The 10,334-nt window shown below is 39.6% G+C and overlaps 1 protein-coding gene across 1 annotated transcript; it reads left to right on the top strand.

Annotated features, from left to right (window-relative positions):
* Positions 1-258: 258 nt before the first annotated feature.
* LOC134099142 (P2X purinoceptor 5-like) lies at positions 259-10,145 on the top strand. The gene is made up of 12 exons (XM_062551934.1): positions 259-359; positions 809-959; positions 1,109-1,180; positions 2,239-2,314; positions 2,605-2,704; positions 3,628-3,708; positions 3,826-3,967; positions 4,725-4,861; positions 4,983-5,076; positions 5,169-5,234; positions 9,324-9,415; positions 9,687-10,145. Exons 1-12 carry the CDS (start codon positions 259-261, stop codon positions 9,802-9,804), a joined length of 1,230 nt encoding a protein of 409 aa, XP_062407918.1. The 3' UTR covers positions 9,805-10,145.
* Positions 10,146-10,334: the final 189 nt, after the last annotated feature.

The raw sequence follows: 10,334 nt of genomic DNA, 5'->3' as shown, positions 1-10,334 counted from the left end.
ACTTAACAAGTTAACGACCACCCTCCGTAGGATAATGAATTTGACTTGACTATACAGGTCAATGATTAATGAATGGAGACGGGGCGGGGGCATAAAAACAACAGATTGATACCCATAATGTTATTCGTGTATTCATCGTAGTCGCCTCTTTCATTTTGATTTAGCCTAAATGTTAGTGCTCCATTTGGTGTGTGCCTACCTTATTGCAATTCCATCACCAAGATGTCAACATTAAAGAAATGTCTCTCTGCTGCATTAATGCCGACTTATAAAACGGGAAAGTTTGCTGTTGCAGAAAATAAGACAGTTGCCATATTATATCAAGTTTTTAGGCTGTCTGTCATCGGATACTTAATTGGGTAAGTCACATTCTGCCTGCTGCAGTTGATAGATTTGTACAGTATTTAACATCTCAAATTTGCTCTTTGGTCAAATATTTACGCTTGCCCTGTAGACCATAAATCAATTTGATCTGTATCAGGGATGTATAGGCTGTCTGTAGACATTCAGAGATTGATAGGGCAGGTGCCACATTATCTCGGTTGTTTTCTGTACAACAGACTTCGCATAATATAAAGATATCAAGACTTGTAGGCAGAGAATGAGGTGAGGTATCATTGATGTCCTGCGTTTTCTCATTACTCACTCTTTGGGTATAGCGCGTCTTGTACATTTGTCTACTGTTGTCTTTTGCATAATAGCAATAGCATAAACAAGTATGCTAAATATCAAGGCTTGTATCAGGCAGAGAATGAGGTGACGCATAGGCTACATTTTGTACATTTGTCTTCTGTTGTCTTTTGCATAGGTGGGTTTTTGTAATGAATAAGGGTTATCAAGCTAGAGAGGAGTCCATACAAAGCTCTGTGATCACCAAAGTGAAAGGGGTTGTATTGACCAATTCCAGCGACACAGGACTCAGTCTGTGGGGACCAGAGGACTACGTTATCCCACCTCATGTGAGTCCAAGCTTGTGGTGTACCTCTGTTGAGATGTAGCCCGTTGGACCCATTACTGCTATTTATTTGATCACATCACATGTCCAACATTTAGATATTGCAATGCATAATATTGTAGTGAGATGTTTTCTTCATTTTTGTCTTTGCAGGGAGAAGCAAGTCTTTTCATCACAACTGATTTCATAGAAACACCAAATCAGAAACTAGGAAACTGTCCAGAGGTAATTAAGTGCCTCTCTTACAGTAAGACCAGAGATGGGCAAACTACGGCCTACGGACGCACTTTACTACGGTGTTATGGATCTTAATGGGATACTGTACATGTTAACTGAGGATTAACAATTAACACGTCATCAAGCTGGTTTTACCTTATTTATTGCAGATGTGGTGGTGGTGATGTAATATGGTTTTGTTTCTTTTAACTTGCATAAAACACTGTCCTGCGGATGGTACATATGGAGCTAATACACAGGAAATTACTGTACCTACCCTAGCTATCACCCGACTAAACTCAATCTTTTGAGATTGAACATTAGTCTGGGGAGTCTGCGCTGTCTACTGCACAGAAGGCATGGTCAATGGGCATAGTTCAAATTACGCATTTGGATGTCCTTCTGTACGCATTTGGTAGTCCTTCAACCAATTAGACCAACGATCCGGTGCGCCTGGTGGATAAGCCAGATTGTGATAGGTTACAGCAAACGTGGAAAAGAATAAATGTGCAGGTTTCCAGTCTGAACTTAAGGGCGAAATCCAGTCAGGCTGGGTTTATCCAGTCTAACCGTTACCAATATTTTGACTTCACTTCACCGTTTTTTCATATTAAACGTTATTCGCTTAACTAAGACAAGTTGATACATACCTCTCATGTTTCAATGCGTGCACTCACTGGCTCTGGCGCGCGCCGCTTCTTTGATAGCACTTAGCTAGCCCAGTTCATTCATTAGGATCCAAACAGAGATGAAGTTAGAAGCGACCAAACGCCTCCATGTTTTCCCTATTAAGACACAGTTACACAAGTAGTCACACGACCAAGTATGGTGAGACCAAATAAAACGTGGTGCATTTCTAAGCAGGTAAGAGGGATAACTATATTGTGTGGCGGAATAACAATTGGGAGCACTTAGACTCGGCGCAGTAATATCCTCACTCTTGCACTTTCAGTTTCACTCTGTAATTTGTTCATGGTGTCCTGAAGCCACAGTCCTGCCAAGACAATGTAAAGTTGGGATGCATCCTTTCAATGTTCTTTTTGTTATTGTTTTTGTTATTCTTGTAGAGCATTAAAGTTCCTGATGGCCTCTGTCATGATCATGATGGCTGCCAACTTGGAGAGGCAGTTACAGCTGGTCATGGTATGACTTAGTAAGCACCACATACAGTAGGCTAATGAGTGCAGTTCATCAGTTCAGTCTAAATTAACTGGGTTAGTCAAGGGATATGAACAACGACTTCTTACATAAACAGGAAATGAGTATTACACCTTTGGGATGTTTGGTGTGTGTGAATGGGCTGACCTTTGTGCTATATTTATTGTACAGTACTTTGACTAAATTCTTTAAGTGATTACAGAAAGAATGGAGACGCATACAATTGTCAACTGAATTATTGTCTACTTTAGTGAAAGTCTTTCTGTATATTGTAGGGATAAAGACTGGTCGATGCTTGAAGAGTGAAAATGACACGGGAACTGGGACATGTGAAATATATGGCTGGTGTCCAGTTGAGAGGAGTCAGGAACCCCAGTGAGAGCCCACTCTTTACCGCAACACTTGCTTTCACTGAACACTTTGATACCAGGGCTGTCAAATTAACTGATTCATTTCTATTAAGTAATTTGAGAAAAAATAACTGATTTAAAAAAGATTATTGATTAAAAAAAATAACGCAGATTAATCTATTCCTTATGACCTTTAACCTGGAGCCGTTCTAGTCAGTAACCATTAGACTGTAAAATGAAGGAGAGAGAAGAGAATGTGCTGCCTATCACTGATTGGAACATTTACTTTTAAAAAACGGCCTGATGGTGTTGATAATAAAGTGTTGATTAACATAAAGTCCTCTGCAATGTCTGCAGCAAGGAATTTGCACATCACTGGAGTTTGACAACTCCAAAGTACCACATCAATGCAAAGAAATAGTGTTGACATTGACAGGAGTGTTAATTTATTTTCATTGTGCCCCCTATGTTATAACTGTGGCCTGAAATGCCTTGTATGTGGAAAAAAAACTTCTTCCCTCAGCACTTTTGCATTTATTTCCTCAGCATATTAGGTCATATTATAGATTGTTATGGCCATTATTTGAGCAGTGAAAGTAATAATAAAAGAGTTTTTTAACTTTAATGTCACTAATGCTGATTATTCAATTATTCTTTACAATACTTTAAAATACTTTAAAATACTTTCACAGCAAAAATTATATAGGCCAATGCGATTAAAAAGATGAATTAATCACAGAGTATATCATTAATTAGATTACATTTTTTATCGATGGACAGCCCTATTTAATACACAAATTATGTTTCCTTTGTAAATAAATCAATAATGCCAGAAAGACTACATCACTAAGAGCTTCCATCTGTTTACACAACATCACTAAAACAGACCACATTTAGAGAGAGTATGAGTCAAATTTGGTAAAATTGTCATCAACCTCTTCATGTCAGTGTGCCTCTCTTAGGAAAAGCTGAAAACTTTACCATCTACATCAAGAACTTCATCAGATTTCCCAAATTCAGCTTCTCAAAGTAAGTAAAATGTTTGGTCATCTCGGAGGAGAGAATGCAGTATTGTAATCTTGTTAGGGATATGATGCAGTAAAAATTGCTGGATGCAGCTTGTTTTGAGGCCTTTGCTGATTCCAGATCAAATATTCTTGAGACAAACGACGACAATTATTTAAAGAAGTGCATCTATGATGAGGCAGCCCATCCCTACTGTCCCATCTTCCGTGTGGGGGACATTATCAACAAAACTGGACACAAGTTTCAAGACATGGCTAAAACAGTGAGTACAATATTTTGTGACTATTCTATTGTGAAAAAGTATTTTTTCTAGTAGCCTAATTTATTTTAAAAAGTGAATCTTTAGTATATTCTAAATTCATTACATAGAGTGAATATTTATGGTTACAGTTATAAGATGTGTCCAAAGCAACATACAAATAAAAGCAATATAATGGTTAAAAATGAACAGTGAACAATTTAAAATATTGGTAAGACTACATTAAGGAGAATAGCAATAATAAACAATAATGTCAATCCAATCAGTAGCCCAATGAAAATAAACTAATATTAGGCCTATAATATACTGTACACTGAACACACAAATTTGTAAACGCAACACTTTTATTTTTGCCCCCATTTATCATGAGCTGAACTCGATAGCGTGTTATGGGCCACAACAAGTAAGAAATTGAAAGGTCAGGGTGCACTGTGGCAGGCTACAGCATCCATACCATAAACAGATCCGAGCATCCATGAGGACCCAGGTTCCAGTCCTACCTGTGGTCATGTCCCAATCCCACCCTGTCTCTCTCTCTCCCACTTGCTTCGCCCCTCCTGCCTTCACTGTCCTGTCCAAATAAAGGATTTAACCCATTCGGTGGTAGTGCACTCTCAGACACACACACACACGCACAGATGTTGTGATGCAGATTTAGGTCATGTGTTCATATTATGATTGTGTTCATTGGCAGTGATTTGTTAAACACACAGCAGCCTTTTTCTGTACCACTGACCAACACAACTGCATGTCATTGCAGGGCGGGACAGTTGGGATCCTGATCAACTGGAACTGCGATCTTGACAAAGGATCGTCACACTGCCAACCCAGATACAGCTTCACCCGTCTGGATGTGAGCACCTCTGTCAGCTCCATCACGTCAGGCTACAACTTCAGGTAGAGCCTCCAGCCTGACTCAGGCAAGGCTCAGGCCACTGTGTTTGTGTCCTTTCAGTCAGTCCTGAGTTATTGCCCTGTGTCCTGTAGATATTAACAGTATCCCTGATTGCCTCTACAGATATTCCCGCTATTACAAGAATGCTGACGGACAGACCTACAGGACTTTGTTTAAGGTGTATGGAATTCGTTTTGATATCATGGTCAATGGAAAGGTATGACAAAAATGTTTGTTGTTTTTCTGTTGTGATGTAGGCCTAGTTAACACTGATCCAGATTGATCACACTGGTTTACTTATTCCCATAGGCAGGGAAGTTCAATATCGTCCCCACCTTAATTAACATTGGAGCAGGACTTGGTCTAATGAAACTTGTAAGTATGGAATTTTCATGTTGTTACTGCTGACATTTTCAGGATGTCAAATGTAATTTGCCTGGATAGCCAGTAGAGGCCAGTAGTAGCCTACCAAGAGTTACACTTTTCAACTGTCTCGCTGTACTCACAACTTGTCATGTCCTTAGCAGTGGATATGCTGCAGTGACATTATGTTTATGGTTCTTAGTTGACACTTTTGTTCAAAGTAACTTACAATGACATAAATAAACATTACATTACAAGTTTATAGTAAGTTAAAGAGGAACTATGCAGGATTGGCGATTTCATCTCTGGTTTCGGTTTCGTGTTTCGTCTTCGCTCGTTTTATGCTTGCATATTTCTCTGCAGAGCTTCCCCGACAGCTTTAGCGTGTATATTTATAATAGGCTATATATAAATATATAAATTGCAAACGTGGTTCTTCTTGTTCCTTACGCGTCTCAGACTTCCAGATGTAAACAATGAGCGATCGTCTCCTGCAGAAACTGCAAGGTTGCAATAGCGGATAGGGACACTGGGGGCGGGAGGAAATATTACTGTTTTCGATGAAACTGGTCAGTCAAGCAAAACAACGATTTCTGAGCGATTTTATGACTATGAAAAAGTTGCATAGGGGTCATTCCACGCCAAATCAACCAGAGCCCACACACTTGCGTCTCAAAAAAATCTGAAAAAAATACCATGTGTGCCTATGTTACCCAGGAGACACTCTGTAAAATGTTTTTTGTGCTAAGATCAATACTTTTCAAGTAACAGCCAGTTTTACAGGGGGAGGGGGGTGTCAAATTTGTTCTGCCTCTTTTTTTTGTCAAAGTTCACAAGCTCATTGCTCAAGAACTAGAATCTGTAGGAGGCTCAAATTTTGCAGGCTGGTGCATAAATAGGAATAGTATGCAGTAAAATCACCACGAGTAGTCTGGATGGTCCTGCATGGTCATAGCAGTCCCTCAAAGTTGATCAAAATGTTATTGGAGTTTTTTGCTGGGTTCTGTTTAGGCCTTCAGAAGACACATTTTTACTCAACATAGACTCTTGGGTTTTTTTTCTTATTGAGATAAGTAGAAACACTCTCCGAAAAACCAATGAAGAGAAAAGAAAACCCATCAGGGACTGAACAGCAGACCTCACAAGTTTGAAAAATAATTTTGGATCTCATATTCAGAGCACCCTAACACCTTGTGGGAATATACAAAGATTTTTTTTATATTTTTTTCTATAATCTGCATTACCTCTTCTTTTTAAAAACACCAATTTGACTTGTCTTATGCAAATCTTTCTTTTTCATTTCCCACCCTGAACAAGGGCAAAATGTACCATAGAGATCTATTGAGAGATTTGTTTTGTATAGAGTAACCACTAGGTGCCACTAAAATCACTGAATCACTGAAATTGCCGGGTGGGGACAAAACATATTGATCTCAATGGTGCATTTTGTCCATGTTTAGGGTGGAAAATGAAAAAGAAAGATTCGCATAAGACAAGTCAAATTGGTGTTTTTAAAAAGAAGAGGTAATGCAGATTAACGAAAAAAATATTTTAAAAATCTTTGTATATTCCCACAAGGTGTTAGGGTGCTCTGAATATGAGATCCAAAATTATTTTTCAAACTTGTGAGGTCTGCTGTTCAGTCCCTGATGGATTTTCTTTTCTCTTCATTGCTTTTTCGGAGAGTGTTTCTACTGATCTCAATAAGAGAAAAAAAATCAAGAGCCTATGTTGAGTAAAAATATGTCTTCTGTAAGCCTAAACAGAGCCCAGCCAAGAACTCCAATAAAATTTTGATCAACTTTGAGGGACTGCTATGACCATGCAGGATCATCCAGACTACTCGTGGTGATTTTACTGCACACTATTCCTATTTATGCACCAGCCTGCAAAATTTGAGCCTCCTGCAGATTCTAGTTCTTGAGCAATGAGCTTGTGAACTTTGACAAAAAAAAGAGGTAGAACAAATTTGACACCCCCCTCCCCCTGTAAAACTGGCTGTTACTTGAAAAGTATTGATCTTAGCACAAAAACATTTTACAGAGTGTCTCCTGGGTAACATAGGCACACATGGTTTTTTTTTCAGATTTTTTTGAGACGCAAGTGCGTGGGCTCTGGTTGATTTGGCGTGGAATGACCCATAGGGTCTCTTTGAGTTACAGGCTGCGTTGTGTTTGACTGATGATAACTCTGAGATGATGGTTGTGGATGAAGCAGTTTGATTTGCCTGCATGGGTCAGGAAATAGAACTATTAGGGAAGAGCAACAAATCTGATCCGCCTGCTTTTTCTGCTGAGACACAACACCATTATTACGCTACAAGCATCTACTTACTTGGTGTCTCGCCGTCTGCGAGATCGTCAGGCTCCAAGGATGCTGTGGTAATGTTAGCCTCTGAGCTTCTGAGCATAACATTAGCTGCGATGACTCCAGTAGGTGCTGGGGGTCACTGGTGGGTCTTGACCCTAAAATGGCATCTAGCTTGTCATATCACATAAAACGCTCTTTTGCTTTGAATGAGCTTCCCGATCTCCGGAGGGTGTCCCGTGTCTGCAAGTATTTCTGCCTGAGCTTTTTGACTTTGGTCGGACACAAGTTGATTTGATTAAACCTTTTTCCGTCAGCCTCTCGCTGAAAATACTGAATAGGCCTACCTCAGTATTTTTATGGGTGTTTTCCATCATCGACTTAATAATATGCTCCTCTCCCCACACATCTATTAAATAACGCACCTCATCCACTGACCACAAAGTGCCCTTTCCAGACATGTTATCAGGCTATTACGAGACCTTTGCAAAAACGGACAACAGTATCCAATGAAGAAGACAAAGTTAGAGATTCTTTAGATTCTTTTGATTCTTTAGAACATGTGCTTAGCAACCTGCTCCAGCATTCTAGCGGTTCCAGGTTTAGCATTCCAGTTTCGGTACAGTTGCGTTCACATCATCAAAACGAACCGAACCATCAGACCAAAGGAACCCGGGTCCGGTGCAGGGGACCTTAGTGTGAGTGTGCCCTTGTTGTTTCAGTTTCAAGTACTGTAGTAAGTATGAGGTGTGTCAATAAAAGAATACAAAATAAATTCCAAAAGGGAATAGGCCTAATATGTGGCATAAAACATGTGTATGAAAGTGTAAATGTGTGTAGGCTAAGTATTCATGGCTGAAATTGTTGGCACCCCATGCTAACGTTGACTAAAGGAATATAAAATCGTTTGAAATTGACCTTAAAGGAACACTTCACCGTTTTTCCATATTAAACTACGTTATTCCCTTAACTAAGACGAGTTGATATACCACTCACGTTTCAATGCGTGCACTCACTGGTTCTGGCGCACGGCGCTACTTTGATAGCACTTAGCTAGCCCAGTTCATTCATTAGGATCCAAACAGAGATGAAGTTAGAAGCGACCAAACATCTATGTTTTCCCTATTAAAATTCAGCTACACGAGAAGTCACAACCAAGTAACTATATTGTGTGGCGGAATAAGACTTGGAAGCACTTCGACTCTGCGCAGTAATATCATCACTCTTGCACTTTCAGGTTCACTTTGGATTGAGGATATTACTGCACCGATTCTAAGTGCTCTCAATTGTTATTCCGCCACATAACATAGTTATCCCTCTTACCCGCTTATAAATGCACCATGTTTTATTTTGTCTCACCATACTTGGCCGTGTGACTACTCGCATAATTGTATTTTAATAGAGAAAACATGGAGATGTTTGGATGTTTCTAAATTCATCTCTGTTTGGATCCTAATGAATGAACTGGAGCAAATGAACTGAGAGCAGACCAGGGACCAGAGGCAACCGTGCTCCAGTACGGTACGGGTGAACCGTAGGCCTACCTAGTGTGAGTATGCCCTAAGTGGCCCAAGTACTGATCCCTGAGGTACACCTGTGGTGAAGTCATGAAATATGTGTCCCTGTCCTGGCTGAACACTGAACGTAGTAGCATGTAAAACAAGAGCCTTGTTATTTAAAAACGTGTAACAGCCCTTACTTGTTTGAAAGACAAAGAAGCTTCTCCAGAACTGAGAGATTAATTGAAAACACAGGGAGCTCCTAACAACTACCACTTCCATTGATTTCCTCTAGGGTGCTGTTGTCTGTGATCTGGTTTTGCTCAGGCTGACTGGAGAAAGAGAGCTCTATAGAAAGACAAAGTATGAGCATGTGAAGCATGAAAGGTACCATCCTATTTTTTCAGTGCTTTCAAACTGCACTTGTATTCTTTCTTGCCCAAAGCATCAGTTAAGCATGTGAATATATGCTACATCAAGTTGTGAACATTTAAGTTGTGAGAGATTGAAATGTGATTTTATAGCATAAAATAGTCATTCTTTGCCGATCCATATTATCAGCAAAGCACAGCAGTATTGATAATTTGTCATTAATATAGTAATTTCATTGACACCAGCCTTTGTTGCTGCTGTACTGTTTGTATTCAATTGAATGTAGTAAGCAGATGAAAAAGAGCGATGCCAGGTCACAAGATGGAGCTCCAGAAGAAGTCGTCAACATGGAGCTACTCACCGGTCAGGAAGGTGTTACAAATGCTCCACAGGCTTCAGTCTGACTGAGAGTCAATTTCTTGGCCTGGTCTGACCGCTGGCCAGTTCTTAGTGTTTGTGCCTGAGCCCATTCACCAACATGTATTTTGCTTCTCAGGGTCTAGCATAGATGTGATGCTCAATATCATGAAAGCAAATTTACACAGCATAATTGGGCAACTTCAAAATGACCGTGTGCTATGATGTTTTCCTATTCGTTTTTCACAGTGTGTGTAGTTATAGTGTTAGTGTTTGAAATGAAGTAGAAAAATTGTGTGAATTTTGATGTGCTGTATATGTTGGCAGACATTTAGTCTGTTTGCTGAGCCATGACACATACTGTACCAAAATGTCTTTGTGTTTTCGAAATGGCTGGATGTCATGCTGAGATTTTGTTTTTCACATTGTTATTTTGGAAAAAAGACTTTCAAATCATGTTGTTATGCTGCTGTTACTGTTTGAAATTAAGTAAAAATAAATAATTGTGTGAATATTGGTGAGTGTGCTGTATCACTATGATGGCCAGACATTAGTCTGTTTGACATACCAAACAGCT

This window comes from Sardina pilchardus, chromosome 13, assembly GCF_963854185.1.
Source record: "Sardina pilchardus chromosome 13, fSarPil1.1, whole genome shotgun sequence".
Lineage (NCBI taxonomy): Eukaryota > Metazoa > Chordata > Actinopteri > Clupeiformes > Clupeidae > Sardina > Sardina pilchardus.
The sequence above is the reverse complement of the archived record's forward strand: the minus strand, read 5'-3'. Positions and strand labels throughout refer to the sequence as shown.